At 60.2% G+C, this 18190-nt stretch overlaps 2 protein-coding genes across 3 annotated transcripts; both read right to left on the bottom strand.

Annotated features, from left to right (window-relative positions):
• Positions 1-599: 599 nt before the first annotated feature.
• TSPAN33 (tetraspanin 33) lies at positions 600-5179 on the bottom strand. 2 transcript variants are annotated; one of them, XM_052788882.1, is made up of 8 exons: positions 4997-5179; positions 3724-3781; positions 3375-3502; positions 3189-3263; positions 3002-3097; positions 2422-2550; positions 1756-1917; positions 600-1509 (listed from the first exon to the last, which is right to left on the bottom strand). In XM_052788882.1, the coding sequence occupies exons 1-8, from the start codon at positions 5162-5164 to the stop codon at positions 1408-1410; spliced, it is 918 nt and encodes a 305-aa protein (XP_052644842.1). In that variant the 5' UTR covers positions 5165-5179; the 3' UTR covers positions 600-1407. The 2 variants fall into 2 exon arrangements, with proteins under 2 accessions (XP_052644842.1, XP_052644843.1); XM_052788883.1 differs by having other exon boundaries at positions 4963-5153.
• Positions 5180-9254: 4075 nt separating this feature from the next.
• LOC128143597 (uncharacterized) lies at positions 9255-14930 on the bottom strand. Its single transcript, XM_052790959.1, has 8 exons — positions 14862-14930; positions 13589-13889; positions 12605-12739; positions 12069-12186; positions 11389-11470; positions 10523-10904; positions 10137-10262; positions 9255-9365 (listed from the first exon to the last, which is right to left on the bottom strand). Exons 1-8 carry the CDS (start codon positions 14928-14930, stop codon positions 9280-9282), a joined length of 1299 nt encoding a protein of 432 aa, XP_052646919.1. The 3' UTR covers positions 9255-9279.
• Positions 14931-18190: the final 3260 nt, after the last annotated feature.

Consider the following 18190-nt stretch of genomic DNA (forward strand, 5'->3'; position numbering starts at 1 on the left):
GGGCCGGGCGCTGGGCCGCATCCCGACTCCCTCCGCGGCAGGGCGGCGCGGGGGGACCACCCAGCCCGAGGAGAAGAAAAAAAATTATTAAAAAAAAAAAACCCAAACCAAAAAAACTCCACCCATGGTTTGCGACAGCTCCGAAAAGCAGCAGCGAGGCCAGGGCCTGTGATGCTGGGGGGGCAGCAGCAACCCCCCCCCCCCAGCTCACAGCACCCCAGAATTTTGCAGGCTCTTCCCTGGGGCAGAATAGGTGGGAATTTAGCCCATCAGCGCCGCCCCCCCCCCCCCCCCCCCCCCCCCCGAGCAGGGCAGCAAGCACCTCTCCAAGCTTTCCTTGCTGGGGGGGGGGTTCTCTGCTGTCTACTAGCTGGCTGTGCCAGCCCTCACCCCCTTCTCCCCCCCTGTTTTGGGGCCTCGCAGCCGACCCCCACCCGCATAAGACTGTTGAGAAGACGGAAGCACTGCACGGCAAGGGGCTGGCCTTGAGCCCGTCCCCATCCAGCCATCCCCCAGAGCCATGCTGTCTTCCCCCCGTGGGGTTGTCCCCCCCTCGGTGATCGAGCAGCCCCCCACGTGGCATGGCAGAGATCGCAGGGTCCGGCCTTTTCTCTCTTTATTCTCCACAAAAGCAAAGGGAAACATCGGCCTGGCACTGCCCCCTCAAAAGGGGACGCAGGACTATGCCTGTCCCCCCCTCCGCACGGGGCTCGGCACCCCGTAGAGAGGTTCAAGCCCCCCAGGGCAGAGATGGGACCCCCCCCCCTCGGCTAACAAAGCACTCATAGGTCCTCCTGTTCCTTCTTCTTCCAGGGTGGACACGCAGGTGCCGGCTCCTGCTCCTGGCTGGCGAGTGAAGCCCTTGGCTGTCCCCATGGGGCACCAAGATGGAGCCGATGGGCTCCGCAACACCCATCGACAGGGAGAACATCCCCACGTCCAGAGCCAGCCTTGCCTTGGGTGAAGACAGCTCGGTGTGCGGATTAGGAGAGGACAGACAGACAGACAGACACCCATCTCCAGCACAAGAGGAGATGGGAAGCACGTCTGAGCGCAAACCGGCTTCATGCACAAACTGCGCGCCAGCTCTCGGTCCCCCAGGACGGACGGACAGACAGACAGCAGCTCACCAGGGCTGGTTCAGTCCCCCAAACAGGGCGCAGCAGCATGGCACATCCCGGCAAACCCGGCACCCGCTTTCGCGCCGGCTGCCAAAGCCGCGGACTCCCCAGCATCCCCGCGCGTCCCTCTCCGCAGCACAGTGGCCAACCTCCCTCTTCTCCAGCAAAGCCCCTTCAGCTCTTCTTACGGATCCAGGGTTTGGAAAATCACCGTTGAGGTTCCGGCTCCCCGAGCCACCGCTGCACAGCGGGGATGGATGCCGGTTCCGCCGCGATGCGCCGAGGGTCAGTACCAGGGGTCTGCCCGGTGCTGCTGGTTGTAGAGCTGCAGTTTGATCTGGTCTCTGATCTGGCTGATGAGGATCTGAGCCAGCAAGATGCCCACCAGCTGCAGGAGAGGAAGAGGAAGAGGGATGCCAGGCAGCGTCACCCCACTGTCCTACGAGCGGGTTACACGGCTCCAGGCGAAGACATGCCTGACGTTTGCACCGCTCACCCCACACCCCAAATCCTGCCCCGACTCCCCCAGACTTGCAATTAGACGCATCGTTAAAGCGACTCCCAAACAACACGGAGAGCAAAGCGGAGCTGCAGGACGGTCCCTTCATCCCACCAGTCCCCCCCACCACGGTACCTGGGGGATGGCCAGCCCGAGGGCGATGCCCCCCAGCAGGAAGAGGTTGCTGTGGATCCAGTTGACCAGCTTGTCGATGCAGCCGTTGGTGTAGATGAAGGCGCTGGCCTCCAGGTAACTCATGGCCTGCATCCCCTGCCCACACATGGTGTTGATGACAGCCTGGGGGGGGGGGGGACGGGACACAGAGGGGTTGGGGACAAAATGCACTGGGCTGGAGGGTGTCCCTGCCTCTTGGGGGGGCAGCCGTGGGGGCAACCGGGAACTCTGCCCTTGCCTTGGTGCCAGTGGGGGTGTCCTTCTCCTCTGGGCCCAGCCCGCCCTTGGCGTCCCGCAGCCCCATCCCTCCACCGCTGGGTTTCCTAAGCACCCCCAGCCCCCAAAAAGGGACAATACCTGGGGGTGGCAGGGTTGGCAGGGTCCCTGCCTGCCTGCAAAAAGCCCCCCGCCCCGAAGCAGGGCTTCACCCCAACCCCACTGCAACATCCCCAGCCGGGGGTCCCCAAACCCGGAGGGCAGTATGGGCTCCCATACATTGCCGGTGGTGGGTTCCCTCTCCTGGGGAGGGGTCTCCAGGCTCATCACATCCCCGAGGGATGGGAGGAGAGATGCAAAGCGGGGTTCCCCCGAGGACACCCGGAGTCCCCCCGATGACGCCGTCCTCACCTCGTTGGCGTCCCGCAGGCAGCAGGAGAAAGGGACGGAGCACCGTTCCCGGCTGGGGTTGGTGGCGGTGCAGTTGAAGTACATGTTCTGGGACCAGTCCTTGTAGGAGACGCCCCCGCAGCAGCTGAACTGCGGGGAAGGGCACAGGGTGCTCAGCGGGGAGGGGACCCCGGCCCCCCCAGGTTGGGGGGGGACACACAACAGGAACAGTGGGACAACGGGGCGCGGGACAGCAGGCTTCACGGGTAGCGAATGATGGCCCTCGCAAGCCCACCTACGTCCAGCTCGCCCCATCGCCGCTGTCTTTAGGGACTGCTCCCGGTTTTAATAGGCCCTACGTAAACACAGGCTCCAACAGAGACACTCTGAGGGGGTGTCTGTGCCCCCCCGCCCCCTTTCATCCAGCTCTCCCCCACCAGGGCTTCACCACGAACACCAAACTCTCCCGGAGGAGCCACCCAACGTCCTCAACCCAGGAGATCCCATGGATTGAAGGCGAGAGCCAAGACCCACGAGCCTGACCCACGAGTGGGGACACGTCCTCGTCCGTGGGAGGGCGATCACGCCCCCCCCCTCGCACCTCCTTCTGCCCGAAGTCGATGAGGTTCTGCAGGTCCAGGTCATCCCGGTAATGCACGATGGCACCGTTGATGATCTCGCTGACCTTCCCGCGCGCCTGCGGAGGAGGAGGACATCAGCAAGGTCGTCACCCAAACGGGACAGGCTCGGGGTCATCCGGCCCCCCAACCCCCCCGCCCCGGCGGTACCTTATCGGAGAAGACGAAGCCCAGCACGCCAGCCGCCAGCTGCAGGAGGAAGACGACGGTCAGGCAGACGGAGAACTGCGGGCGAGAGGAGCGTGATGGCGTGGGGGGCCCACGGAAGAGACGCCGAGGTGCTGCGGCGGGGTGGGGGGACACCCCGGGGGGGACCCGCCGTCCCCGGGGACTCACCGCCTGCAGCAGGCAGATGTTCTCCCGCAAGGAACCGACGCAGCCGCAGAAGGTGATGAGGAAGGTGAGGACGCCGACCACGACGAGCAGGATGGTGGGGTCCACCGCCAGGCAGGCCATCGCCGCCTCTGCCGTGGCGAGCCGTCACCGGCAGCCCCCCAGATCCCCCGGGATCCCGCATCCCGCTCCCCCGGGGATGGGGCGGCCCCCGCCGTCACCCTCTCGCCGGCGGACGGGCAGCCCCATCGCGGTGCCGGCTCAGGATCGGCCCCGCTCTCCCTCGGCCGGGCGGGGGGGGGGGGGCACCGGGGATCCTCGCTGCCCCCCACCCCGAGCCCCCCAACCTCACCTGCGTGCTTCAGCAACCGGGCATAGACCCCCACTGCCACCATCACCATCGAGATCATCTGTAGAGGACAGGGGGGGCAGTTTGTGAGCCCCCCACCCCAGGCACCAGCACCTTCCTGTAGCGGGGGTCCTGGCAGCAGCCCCCATGGAGTCGGGGCTGCAGACAGGGCACCAGAACCAGACCCTCTGCCTCAGTTTCCCCTTGTCACACGCCCCCTCACACCCCCGTACGGACCCGGCTCGCGGCGTTCCGGCGTCACGGGTGGGACAGAGCCCACCGCCAGCGGCCCCAGCACACGGGAGGTCACCTCCGTCCCCACCAGCCCTTCCCCGCTGCGGGTGGCTGGACCCGGGGACGGAGTTTGTCGAAAGCGAGAAACTTCCTCAAAAAAAAATGTGATTTCAAACATGGAAACAGCCCTCCAAAAAAATCCCAACCCTCCAAAAAAAAAACCCCATGCAAAATATAAAAACCCCCACAAAAAAAACGCCAAAAACATAACAAAAACCCCCAAAACATTAAAAAAAACCCCCAAAATTAAAAAAAAAAAACCATTTTAAAAAAAAACAAAACCATTTTTTAACCCCCCCCCCCAAAAAAACCCCAAACATAAAAAAATCCCTCCAAAACCATTAACAAAAAAAAAAACCAAAAGACCCCAAAACACGGATAGCGGTGTGGCTCCCACGCACGGGGCGTCCCTGAGGGTGGGCTGGGGACAAGACGGGGGGGTCTGTCCGCATCCCCCCCCCCAATCACCACTCTGGGGCGGGGGACTGTCGCCTGCGCGGGGCCAGGATCGGGCCCAACGGCCAGCGTTTTAGTGGCGATGGCACCTGGGTGGGTGATCCCCCCCCCCGTGTCCCTGCCTTGGGGGGGGGGGGGGGGTGACACTCCCAAAGGGCTGTGGCACCCCAAAGGGTGGGCTTGGGGGCGGGGAAAGCAACAGGTCTGGGGGGAGGAGGGGGCAACCACCGTGGGGGGCACCCTAAAAGTCTCCAGGGATGGGGGACCCCACTCCCGCAGCGATAAGGGGGCGTCCCGGGGGGGTCCCAGGGATGGAGGGGGGGGTCCCGAAGACCCCCCCCGGGGATGGGGGGGGGGGGTCCCAGTGGGTTCCAGGGACCGGGACAGTCCCGGGGGTCCCCGGTGAGACCCCCGGGTGGGAGGGTACCGATGGGTGCCCGGGGATTTCGGGGGGGGGGGGGGGGGGGGGTGTCCCGCCCCGCCGGCACTCACCCAGAAGAGCATGTTGAAGAAGAAGAGCACGTACTTCACCACCGGGCTGACGAAGGAGAAATCGTCCCCGCGGGGACCGGCGCCTCCCGCCGCCCGCCTCGCCATGGCCGAGCCCGACCGGGCCGGAGCGGAGCGGGTCGAGCCGCCGCGACCGCCGCCGAGCCGGGCAGCGGCCCGCCCCCTCCGTTAGCCGCCCGCTCATTGGCCCGTCTAGCTCATTCTGCCTTCCTATTGGCGGCTCGTCCCGTCGCTCAACCGCCCCGCTTTTACTCCCTCCCGAGCGCAGTGTGCCGTCGCCGCACCTGTTCGCGCCCCCCCCACCCCGGGCTTAAAGGACCAGCGCCCCTCCTCCTTAAAGGGCCAGCGCACCCTGGTTTTAAATCACGCGATGAGCCAGGTCGGTCCCGAATCCCTCCTGGCTGACCCCGCAGCCTCGCCTTCCCCAAAACTGCCCGAATTGTGCTGTTCCTCCCCCAAAGACCCCCAGCCCGGGGGCGCGTGGGTGGGTGGGTGTGTTGCATTTTATAATTATAATTTATAATTAACTTCTGCCTTCGGTGACACCCCTCAGGAGGGACACGAAGGGACAGCTGGGGCCATCGCGGGGACGGCAGGGACACGGGAGAGCCCTCGTCCCTGAAACGTGCTCAGCTGGGGAGATTCGGTGTTTCCCTGAAAGGGTGTGGCTGAATCTCTGACCCCCAGTTTGCAGAAATCACCCCAAAACTGGCAGCGCCGACGGTCCGTCCCCAGTGACCTCACCAACACGGGGAAGCAAGAGCCCAAACCCTGGCAATTCCCCTCTCTGCTGCTAAAATCCGTGAGCTACATAAAAAAATGGGAAGCTTTGGTGGATTTCTTCATGTTTCCCTTTATTTTGGGGTGTCTGGTGGGGAGGAGGAGGAGGATGAAGAGGAACGATCCTCCCTCCATCACAACACTCCGCTCCATCCCTTCCACGCTCCGTTTGCTCGCCTCGTTTATGTTAATTACAGGCTCAGCCCGGGACGCGAGGAAGCAGCAGATCCCTTCCCGACCCGGATCCAAGCCTCAAATCCCATTTTTTGCTGAAGTTTTGCACCTATTTTTTTGCATCACGCTTTCAGTTTTCATGGCTGGTGTGGGCAGAGGCAAGAGCTGTCGCCTTGTCCCATCACTGTGGCATAGCCATGCCAGTGTGGGGACAGGTCCCCTTTGCTTGGGGGGAGCATCCCCCCGTTATTGTTGTATTTATTAAATTTATTATTATATTATTATTATTTATCTTCTACGCCAGGGTTCATCAAGGCTGGAAAGCCCCGGGAAGCAGCTGCCGGCACCAGCACAGCCCTTCCTGGAGGCAGCCGAGAGCTTCGGGCAGAGGAACTGAAACCCAAAATCCCCTTCTTGCTTCTAGGGTCACCAAAGTGCCACCGCCACGATGGCACCCAGCCCGTGTCACCCAGGAGCCACCACCGGGCCCCGGCTGCTGCACCCGAGGAGGCATTTGCTTTGGCTGCTGCTGGAAGAAGACCCCGTGGCCCCAAAAATGCCACGGTTGATGCCCGTGGGTCTCCGGAGAGCCCCCTCAGGCAACCCACGAAGTCTTGGTAGGGTTGAACGCTCCCTGGTCCCCCCAGAAGTGCTTCTGCCCCAGCGATGAAGATGAAGGTGCCCACGTTGGCCCATGGGTGCACCGTCCTCCCGTCAGAGCTACACGTCCATCTGTCAGACCTGTACGTCCACCCATCAGATCTGTGTGTTTCCCATGAGATCTACGTGTCCACCCATCAGATCTGTGTGTCTCCCATCAGATCTATGTGTCCACCCATTAGATCTACGTGTCCACCCATCAGAACTGTATGTCCACCCATCAGATCTGTGTGTCCCTCATCAGATCTACATGTCTAGCCATCAGATCTGTACATCCACTCATCAGATTTACACAGCTACCCACCATATTATATGCACCCACCCATCAGATGTACATGTCCACCCATCAGATGTACGTGTCCGCCCATCAAATCTGTATGCCCACCCATCAGATCTACATGTCTACCAATCAGTTTTACATCTGCCCGTCATATATATATGCATCCACCCATCAGATCTACACGTTCACCCACCAGATCTATGTGTTCACCCATCAGATCTACACATTGACCCATCAGATCTATACAGCCACCCATGAGATCTACACATCTGCCATAGATCTGTGTGTCCACCCATCAGATCTCTACATCCACCCATCAGATCCACACAACAACCGGCGTTGAGGGGTTGGCGGCCCTAACAGGGACCCATGGGAGATCCCACCACCGGACCACTCGCCCTCCCTGGTGATGGTGACATTTGTCTCCTTCCCACCAGCGCCATCCTCCCCAGATCCCGTGACAATGGCAGCAAATGGCTCTGCAATGGCACCGGGCAGGTCCCCAGGGCCTGGCCCCATGGATGTGGCCCCATGGATGTCTCCCCATTGACGTGTCCCCATGGATATCTCCCCACGGACGTGTCCCCATGGATGTCTCCCCGTTGACATGTCCCGACGGTTCAGGTGGCCCCCAACAACATCTTCCTCCATAGAGGGTCATGTCACCATCCCCGAGACCCGGGGGTCCCCAGGGCAGACCCCGTTGCCTCTGCCCATCCCCTGCCTGCGGTGGCTGTGTCCCACCCCCCTCCCTGCCTGCTCACCCCCCCCTCCCCGTCCCCCTGCCCACAGTGTAGCCCTGCTGGGGGGACCCCGACCCCGGTTCCCCCTGCCCACGGCTCGGCAGCCCCCCAGGAAAGGGACATTGATGCGGGGGCTCCCTCCTGCTGCACCCCAGGGTCCCCAAATCCCATAGCCGGGTGGGCAACAGGGTGTTTGGGGACAAGGGACCCCGTAATGCCACTCTGCTGTCCCCGTCCTAGGTGCCACCAGCAGCCTCTGGCCGGGGAACCCACGGGGTGTGGGACAGGAGTGGGGTGACACGCACGTCACCACACAGCTGGGGGGGCACCCCTCCCTCCCCAGCAGCCCCCCCCCCTCCCCAGGTAAGCGGTACCACCGCCGTGCAGGGATGTCCTCGGGGATGCCACCGTCCCCATCAGCACCTGGCTCTGTCCCGGCTGCTGGTGTCTCCACCCCACGCGTGTCCCGGGGGGGGGTCCCTGCGGGTGACGGGGATGGTGCCACCCTGGATGGCAGACCCGCCGGTGCCGCTCGGGCAGTCGCTGCGGGTGGACGTGGGAGGAGGAAGATGAAGAAGGAGGAGGAGGGGGGGCAGCGGCCGTGGGAGCCCCGAGGACTCGCAGGGGCTGGCGATGCTGCGGGGGGGTCCCGAGGGGACGGGGGGAGCCCCCCCTGTGACGGGGACACGGGGGAGCTGGGCGGGCGTGGGGCGGGGAGCGGCTGGGGTGGGAATGGGACAGGGACAGGGACGGGGACACGGACGGGACGGGGACACGGACGGGGACAAACACCCCCCCCCCCCAACACCACGCCGGCCGCTCCACGCTGCGGGATGCAGGCAGGGGGCGTGGCCAGAAGCGATGGGGCGTGCCTACGGGGCGTGGCCACAGGCGGGGTGGAGGGGGCGTGACTGTAGGCGGAGCGTGGGGGTGGGGGCGTGTCTGTGGGCGGGGCCACCCCCCAGCCGTCTGCAGCGCCGTGCAGCCAGCGTGGGGCTTCGGAGGGCACGGGGACCCCCCCCAACCCGGGACCCCCATCCCCAAGCCACCCCCCTCCCCGGGACCCCCCATATCCCATCCCTGCACGGGGACCCCCCTCATCCTCAAGCCACCCCCCCCCGGGACCCACCCACCCCATCCCTGCACGGGGACCCCCCATCCCCAAGCCCCTTCCCCCATCCCCAGGCGGGGCGCACCGGGAAGGAGGGGGGCCACCCTCCGCTCCGGAGCAGCACGCTTTATTTGGGGACTGAGGGTGCCTGGGGCAGGTTCGCCCCCCGCCCCCCGGCTGCGGAACCGTGGGGGTCGGTTGTCCCCCAATGGGTGGGGGGACCGGGAGCCCCCCACAGCCCCCCGCCCATCCCTTGAGGCCCCAGCAGAGCCCCCCGCACCAAGCCACTGTGCACCCACCCTGCCGCCCCCCCCAGCACCCCTCCTGCCCACCCCCAGGTCCTTGCCCCCCCCCCCCCCTTTGCCTGCACCCCCATCCCCGGAGCATCGCCTGAGCCCCGGCCCCCCCAGACCCCCCTGTTCGGTGGAACCAGGGCCACATCCTGCACCGGGGTCACACACGGATCCTCCGTGGGGCTGTGGGTGCCCTCAGGCACTGAGACCCTTCAGGTCACCCAAGGCCACGGATCCTCCGTGGGGCTGTGGGTGCCCTCAGGCACTGAGACCCTTCAGGTCACCCAAGGCCACCGTTCCTCCTCCTCCTCCTCCTCCTCCAGCTCCAGCTCCGGCCTCCTGGGCTGGACCCCGCACCGAGGGTGATGGGTGACAGTGAGCCGGGGCTGCGGGACCCCCCTGTGCCACCCTGCGCCCCGCAGGGCAAGGAGCAGCGCCCTGATGTCCCCACACAGAGCTGCTCCCATCCCTGTCCCCATCCTTATCCTCATCCTCATCCCAGTCACCATCCTCAGCCCCATCTCAATCACCATCCCCGCCCCCATCCTCATCCCCCTCTCCATCCTTGTCCCTGTCCCCATCCTCATCCCATTCCCATCTCTGTCCCCATCCTCATCCCTGTCCTCATTCTCATCCCTGTCCCCATCCCATACCCATCTTCATCCCCGTCCTCATTCTCATCCCTGTCCCCATCCCATCCCCATCTTCATCCCCATCCCATCCCCATCTTCATGGTCATCCCATCTTCATCCCGTTCCCATCCTCATCCCATTCCCATCCTCATCCCATTCCCATCCTCATCCCCCTCCTCATCCCATCCCCATCATCATCCTCATCCCATCCTCATCCCGTTCCCATCCTCATCCCGTTCCCATCCTCATCCCGTTCCCATCCTCATCCCTGTCCTCATCCCCCTCCTCATCCCCATCCTCATCCCATCCTCATCATCATCCTCATCCCATCCTCATTCCCCTCCCCATCCTCATCCCCATCTCCAGCTTCACAAAGGAGCCAGGAGCAGACCAGAAAACCCGTCCCCAACCAGAAGCCCCTGTTCCCAGCCGAATTAGGGGGGGTCGGTCACCAGATGGACCCCCCCGTCCCACAGCACCCACCTCGGCCCCTGCAGTACCGCCTCCTGCAGTGGCAGCAGACCAGGACCCCGATGGCCACCACGGCGAAGGCGGCGGTGAGGAGGCACACCATCATGATCATATCCGGCTCGGCATTTTTCGGGACCTCTGCGGAGCGACACGGAGATGTGGGAATAGGAGCTGGACACCCCCCCCCCCCCCAATGATGCTTCCTGCCCCGTGCCCCAGGCTGGGGGGAACCCCCAAAAGTGCCAGGGGGTGCAGAGCAAGGGGCACCAGGCACCACCCAGATGGGGAGAGGGGCTGGTCCTGGTGATGGAGCAGGTGATGGAATGGGGGGGGGACCCCAAACTGGGTGGTGACACCCACCCACCCACCACCTGTCCCCCCGGCACGACCCCGCTCACCTGCCACGGTGGGCTGCAGCACCAGGCTGCAAAGGAGCTGCGGGGCGGTGGCGGTGTCACCGGCCACGTAGCAGGAATAATTCCCAAAATCGGGATCGCTGATGTTCCTCAGCAGCAGGGACACGCCGGCGTCCCCCGGCCCCATGGCACAGAAGGCGACTCTGCCCCTAAACCGGCTGTTCGGCTCCTCCGACGGGTGCCAGCCCGGCTCCAGCGGTGGGTGCCAGCCCAGGCGGTGGCTGAGGACGGGGACGGGGGTGGTGGGTGCCATTCTGCTGGGCGCAGGTGAGGGTGACCCCACGCAGGTGTCCCCAGGGCTGGGTGCCGCAGGGCAGGCAGGCGTCCTCGCCGACGGATGCCGTGACGGTGACGGGGGGCTGGTCTGCGGGAGGTGGGGGGGGGGGACACGACACAGTGGGGTCACCCTTCCCACGCTGGCCCCTCCAATTCCCCCAGGAGCCCCGGGATGGGGACACGGAGCTGGACAACCCCTGGGACAGGAGGATGTGGGGGTCCCTGTTGGATCCCAGGTGCTGGAGGGGCATTGGGGACGCGGGGGGGGGGGACACACTGGTGGGGATGATGCTGGTGGCACCAGGGATTGAGCGGTGGCTCCTGCCAAGGCCAAGGCGATGCCAAGCAGCCGCCCGGTGAGTCACCAGCGCCATGCCGGGAACCGTCCCCCCCTGCCTGCCCCTGCCTGCAGGCAGCTCCTGCCTGCAGCCCGGCCTCCCCCCATGCCTGTGGGGTCTCCCACACTGTTGTCCCCATGCGGGGGAGGAAAGGGGGTGCGGAGGGGGGGGTCCCCAAGGGGGGGTGTGCTCTGCCTGGACCCCCCCCCCCCCCAACCCGCTGCCGGTGGGTACCTGCCCAGGCGAGGAGGGGAGCCAGGGCCCAGAGCACCGCGACGGGGACCAGCACCATCCTGCCGGCATCCGGACCCGCCACCTGGGCAGCACCCGGAGAAGACAGTCATGTCACCGACACCAGTGGGTCACCCCGAAACCAGCCCCCGACGGTGAGGGAGGAGATCCCCGGGGACATCCAGCCCACCCGGGGTGGGCAGGGGCAGGCAGGGCACAGCTGGGGAAGGCAGGGGCCGGGGTGCTTATAGGGCAGGGTCTGGGGCAGATATAGGGCAGGGTCCAGGGTGGTTATAGGGCAGGCCCTGGGGCATCTATAGGGCAGGGTGTGGGGCAGCTACAGGGCAGAGTCTGGGAGTGGGCAGGGTCCGGGGCAGGGTCCAGCTGTAGGGCAGGGTCCAGAGTGGTTATAGGGCAGGGGTTTGGGGTATCTATGGGGCGGGGGTTTGGGGTATCTATAGGGCAGGGTCTGGGGCAGATATAGGGCAGGGGTCTGGGGTATCTATAGGGCAGGGGGCCGGGGCGGGTGTAGGGCAGGGCGGTGGGCAGCAGCCCCCGTTCCCCGGTCCCCCGTCCCCCCCGGGATGCTCTGGGGCCCGGCAGCCCACTCCCCCCCCCCCCGTCCCCGTTCCCACCCGGGAATGTGGGGGACGACATCCCCCGCCCGGCCCCGCGCCCCTCACCGTGGCGTCCCGGCTGCCGCCCGCCCGCCCGCCGGCGCCGCACCGACCCCCGGGAGCCGCCCCGCCGCCACCGCCCCGACCACGCCCAGGCCCCGCCCCGACCCCGCCCCTCGCTGCGCTGGGAAGCACCGGACGGAGCGGCCGCTGCACCCGCGGGGGGGGGCGGGCGGGGCTGGGCTGGGCCTGTCCCCGCCCAGCTGTGCCCCATCCAGCTGTGCCTCATCCAGCTGTGCCCCATCCAGCTGTGACTCACCTAGCCGTGCCCCGCCCAGCTGTGCTCCCGCCAAACCCAGCTGTGCCCCATCCAGCTGTGACTCACCTAGCCGTGCCCCGCCCAGCTGTGCCCCACCCCACCCAGCTGTGCCCCACCCATCCAGCTGTGCCCCTCCCCGCCCACCCACGGGTGCAGCCGCCACCGCCCCACTCCTGCCCACGCGTGGGGTCTCGGGGCAGGGGAGAAGCGAGGGCTCTCGGTCAGAGACACCGAGGGGGCGCAGGGGGGGACGGGGGGGGTCCCCGTCGGGCCACGGGGTGACCTGTGCAGAGGTGGGGGCCGGGGGGGCCGCGGGCCTCCGAGAGACACGAGGACGGGGGGGCCTGGGCGGCCCAGAGCGCCGGGTCACGCCTGGCTGCAAAAGTGCTGGGGGGGGACACGGGGGGGAAGCCAAAGCCTGCAAGAGACGGGGAAGAGTTGTCGGTCTGGGGGGGTCGGCACAAAACACGGAGTGTTTCTGGAGTTGTGGGTGATACGCGGGGTACGCGGTCATCACCTGCCTTGTGGTCTGTACGGAATACCGCCTGCTCATGTACGGAACAGATAACATAATAGAACATAATATAATATAACATTACATCATAACATAACATAATACAATATAGTATAGTATAATGGAAATAGAATAGAATAGAATAGAATAGAATAGAATAGAATAGATTAATACTACCTCTCTCTCTCCTACAAGTCACTACAAAGATACCACTAGGAAAGCAAGTATCTGTCTGTCTATCTATTACAAGAACAAAGCAAATATCTTTATATTACAAGTTATTACAGAATTGCGGCTAGTGACATAAGTATATACAATACTTACAAAAACATACTCTAATAAGGTATTTTATATTACATACAAAATATATAATATTTATATTTTATATTATATCCAAAATATGGAATATTAAAATATGACAAGACATGACGTGATATAACATGACATGACATGGCATAATATAATATAATATAACATAACATAATTAGAATAGAACAATATTATATCTACCTGTATCTATCTACTACAAGCCACTACAAAATTATCACAAAGAAAGTACATATATATATATACACACACACACACTTTCCTAGTGGTAATTATATGTGTGTGTGTATATATATATATTAAAAAAAAACCCCAAGACTAAAGCAAATACATCAACATTACAAGTCGTTACAGAATTCCCACCAGCGACGTAAGTGTATACTGAGGAACTCTTACCGGTGCGCAGCTGTAAATAAATATAAATACCTGGACGTGGGGTGTGAGGTGTCGGGGCACGACCCGCACCAACCCCAAAACGTTGGTGATGGCCAAGGGTCACTTCCAAGATGATGCGTGTCACCAAGTTGGCCAGGCGTCCCCACGAGGGTCCGTCTGTCCAGGAGACAGACCTCCTGCAGAGAAGCTCGGTTTGGGCAGATAATGAGTTGGGGGGGGGTTTTGTATCTTTTTTGGTGTAGAGCCATGGGTGGCTGTAGGACATCAGCTCCTGGAAGGTCACTCGGTGATCCGGGTTCCTCCATCCTGCACCCACCGGGGTTCCTGGGTCCTGCCAACCGCTCCCACCCAGGAGGTGTCCGTCAGGGGTGTCCCACCAATGTGGGGGGGGTGGGGGGGCTCACGCTCACCCCAAATCGCCAAGGATTCGGCTCACGGGTCCCTGGATCCCACCGGGCATGAGGACTCGGTGGCTTTGTTTCCATGAATTTCTTTATTAAAATTACTATAAATTACTATTCCTATTAGTGACTATTATTGTCTACTGTCACTGTAGCATAAAATACTATTAGTATTAGTAATTACTATAGTAATAATAGTGGTAGTAATAGTAACAATACAGATTATTAGTAATAACATAGATTACTATTAGTAATCTCTAGTTTCTTTACTACAGATCGCTACAAATTACTATCATACTTGCGATGAGTAAAGCAAGAAGATATTACAAGTTACTACAGAATTACTACCAGAAAAGCAAATATATATTCAGTATTACTGATTATTCCAAATTGCCACCAGTAAAGCAACAAGGGTACTTATGATTACTTACTTACATGGACGCATCTCTCTCTATGTTTAATTTTGAGGTGTCACCACCATTTTGAGGTGCTGGCTTCTGCTCTCCCAGCCGGTTGGTTCGTTATCGTGGTGTCTCTGCTCTGCACTCGTCAAGGATGTCCCCGGCTCCCAGTTGTGTTGGTTGAGGACACGCCGGGTCCCCAGGCCGGTGGGAAACTTCCTCGGCCGGTGTTTTCCCATGGGTCGCCTTTATGGCTGCTCCAACGCTCCATCCCTTGGCCAAACAGCCACTCGGGGGTAACCAGGAGTGGGACCACAGTGTCCCTGGGGCATCTCTCTGGCCTCCTGATGTGTGAGGGGGAGGAGACCTACCCACATTGGGCCCAATGCTGCTGTTGTGACTCCTGGGAGGGTTCATCAGTTAAGACATGAAGGTACCGCACCCGTCGCTCTAACAGCCATTCACACAGCGATTTGATACAAGATAGGACCCAAAACCCACCACCCCAACAGAGCTGATGTCACTAAACCATGCCGTGCCCTTGCTCCCAGGTCTGGTGGCCAAGACCATGGCCGTCTGCCCACTGGTGTCAGTGGCAGTCCCTGAGCAGGGATGGCTCCCGGGGCCATGCTGCTGAATGGCATTTATGTCATATTTGATTTGTTTAGATTCGTTAGTGGAAAACCAACGAGGAGAGTCCACGTGCTAATTATGTACAAGGTGACGGTTGTTTTGGAAGTTAAATATTAAATTTTTAGACAATGACCAAGACGTGCCATGGTGCAGGCATCTGCCCACCGTGGGGATGGGATCTTGTAGGCGTCAGTGCCACCAAGCCAGCACCACCAGGGTCTTCAGGTGGTGGGCCACCACCTTTGCCCAAGGTCATCATGGTGTTGGCCAACTGAGCACCATGGGTTGGAAGAGCAACTGAATTTCATTAAAGACTTAGTGGGATTGACCAAAAGGGATTGTGATCTGTACAGCCAGGTATGTCTTCTGGGCCATGTGTGTCCCAATCATCACTAGTGCTCAGCCAACCATTACTCTGTAAACTGGTGAAAATTGGGACCGGTGAAATTATGGTATCTTTGCCAATTCATATTATTAACACGCATGTCAGCTGCCAGAATTCCAGATTATAAAAAATACCATTTGTAATCGGGGATTAATTATTAGACGTCCATGAGGTAGGTGTCCAGGTGAGGATCGTTAGGAGCTGGTATTCATTTGTCCTGTTTAAGCTGGGTGTGATCGCAATGCGGAATATAATTACCACGGCTCCTCTTCCCTGCCCAGGCTGAATTTGTGCCTTGGGGTGTTGTAATGCTTCGAAAGGCTGCGGTCAATAATTTGGGGTGCCGGGGAGTAATTATCCCAAATGAGGTGGATACCGGGATGCTTTGGGGGCAGGTTCTGCTGACCACCCAAATTCGGCATCTAACGGTGGTGAAGCAACACAACAACCTGATTCACTACCCACCGGAGAAATCACGTTCATAAACTGAATGATGCGATTGCCATCCCAGCCCTGGGAGAAGGGAATGAGCATTATTGCCATTGCTAGATGCGACCTAATCATTATACCGTAATGATTATGAGAGGGAAAGGAAATTTAAGGCATTTTCCCCCAAAACCCTTCTTAATTTGGTACTCCTCATTGCCCACACGTTGGTTTTGAATCCAGGCTTATTGCCAAACAAGCGATCGGGATGAGGAATAAGGTTAAACCAAGGATCCAGGGAAGACAACCTGAGTAACAGGCGGTTTGGCTATCCACCGCTCAGAAATGAGAGGTTCGTTCCCCTGATGGTTGACCCACTTCCACGTGGAGCTTCAAAGAGGTATTTGGAAGGAGAACAGTCTTATTGCAGATGGTTAACCTGGACAGTTCGTCCAACAGACAGCTGATCATCATTTACACCTGAAGCTGAGGTTACGCCATGGTTGCCATCAAAAGCTTTCCAGATCGGACGATGAAGACCAGTCATAGCCTACCGGTTGCCTAAAGCAGCGACCATACAGTCAAGGTGATGTTGCCACCTGTGATACGGGGAGGGACTGGTTGAGGTTTGGGACTCACGGGTCCTAGTGCCAAGTCGTGGTTGAGTTTTAAGAAGTGCATTCAGGAAAACCATTGGGCTGGGGATGATGAGAGATGTGGAAGATCCACCAAATTCCTCTGGATTCAGCCCGTCTCTGTATATCTTTATTTTTGAAATGTGATCCATCATCTGATGGTGTGCAAACCATGGTCCTAATCCCAAAACGATGTGTTTCACGTGAGCTTGAGGGCATGGGTAGGCCACACCTAAACTACTGTCTATCTCTAGCCTGGTTAAAATCTACTCCCATTTATTGGGATATATTTTATAAAATCTACTTGCCATGAGGACAACAAGTATCTACCACCCCTCAGGCTGTCCTAGGTGAGCAGGTAGCCAGCCCACCATCACACCATCGGAGGTGGGGTCGGTGAGTGTGTTGTGTGGGAGATCAACATCAATGCTTTCAAGGTCCTTTGGACAAGGGATCTGCTGGGTGGTTCCACCTGGATCCCTGAACCATGCCCTAGACCCACGTCATCAGACCAAGCCGTCATGTCCCGGGTGTCCCCCTTGACCCAGTCACGGTGTGCCATGAGCATCAACATCTTCTGGATTGTGCTGGGCTGTGGGATTCCCTGGGGAGCAGGAGGAGACTCTCCCCATCTTTCAAGGATGGGGAACGGGGTCTGTATTTTAAGGGTGCATCTCCAGCAATGAGTCCGGTATCCAACAGGGAAGGACCCAGTAGAGGTTTATCCCATGGTGACCACCACGATGGGGAACATTGCCACCCCAAGGTTGACCCAAACCATAGGGAAGCTCATTGGGCTTTACTGGGAGCTCGTTGCCACAATCGTCCTCCTTCTGCGAGTCCTCTACGTAGGCTGAAGGGGTCTCCATGTGTTGTTGGGCCATGGCCTGATGTTGTAAAACATTGTGTATCCAGAAACGAGGTGCCTTGTCACGAGTACCTGTCCATCCCCGTGCTCGGAAGCTGCACTTCTGCAGGTGGACAATTATAATGAACCTTGGGATTTGGCCTTGCCAGGATTCTCCAAGTCCTGAAGTTCCCAGGACTTGTAGGAGCTCCTTCTCATTGAAGGGTGACCTCAACTTGGGTGTCTGCTGCGAGGTGTGTGGGGGGAATACACCGCCTGCCAGGTTACACCAAAAAATCAAACCGTTTGGTTGGATCCCCATCATTCACCTTCAGGGATGGAGACCCCCTTCCCTTCCAGGTGGGCTGGGATGTGGTTACACCTTCTCCAGACCTTACCAGAGGAATCCCCTCCTGTTAAAATGTCATCTAGATGTTGATACACCATCACCGCCCGGTTCTGGTGGGATTTGTTGGGCTCACGGACAGGGAATTTACGCAGGGAATGAGTTTGCTGAATAATATCCCCTCGTTCTCCATCCTGAATAAGAGCAGTTATGGCCAGCGTGGCTTCAGGGCCAACACGACCTTGTCCTACACGAGTCACTGGTGGGTACAGCCTGTGATAGAAAGTCAGTAGACCGCTCGGTCGGTGTTTTATCCGTAGAGACCATGGGGTTTTGAATCTGAGGGTTTGCCACCCAGGTAGTGCCCAACGAACTACTTATGGTCTGGGATTTTAATATATCCATGCTTAATATATTTATAATAGATAATACATTGCACGGATCCTGTAGCTTCTGGGTGTGGGGAGCAGGTCTGACCGACCTGTCCCAAACCCTATTCCTCCAGGAGACCCCATAAACAGCTCTGGTTTGGGTCTCACTCCTCTCTGTCGGGGTCTT

The sequence above is a fragment of the Harpia harpyja genome, chromosome 6 (genome assembly GCF_026419915.1).
Source record: "Harpia harpyja isolate bHarHar1 chromosome 6, bHarHar1 primary haplotype, whole genome shotgun sequence".
Lineage (NCBI taxonomy): Eukaryota > Metazoa > Chordata > Aves > Accipitriformes > Accipitridae > Harpia > Harpia harpyja.

Coding starts and splice junctions, on each gene's coding strand:
- TSPAN33 (XM_052788882.1), bottom strand. CDS start 5,164: ATGAGCGGGCGGCTAACGGAGGGGGCGGGCCGCTGCCCGGCTCGGCGG. Junction 1,918..2,421: donor GCCTGCGGGACGCCAACGAG/GTGAGGACGGCG, acceptor CCCCCCCCCCAG/GCTGTCATCAACACCATGTG. Junction 1,510..1,755: donor TCGGGCTGGCCATCCCCCAG/GTACCGTGGTGG, acceptor CCTCTCCTGCAG/CTGGTGGGCATCTTGCTGGC.
- LOC128143597 (XM_052790959.1), bottom strand. CDS start 14,930: ATGGTCTTGGCCACCAGACCTGGGAGCAAGGGCACGGCATGGTTTAGT. Junction 12,187..12,604: donor CGGCCCCCACCTCTGCACAG/GTCACCCCGTGG, acceptor GGTGCTTCCCAG/CGCAGCGAGGGGCGGGGTCG. Junction 11,471..12,068: donor GCGGCAGCCGGGACGCCACG/GTGAGGGGCGCG, acceptor GGTGCTGCCCAG/GTGGCGGGTCCGGATGCCGG.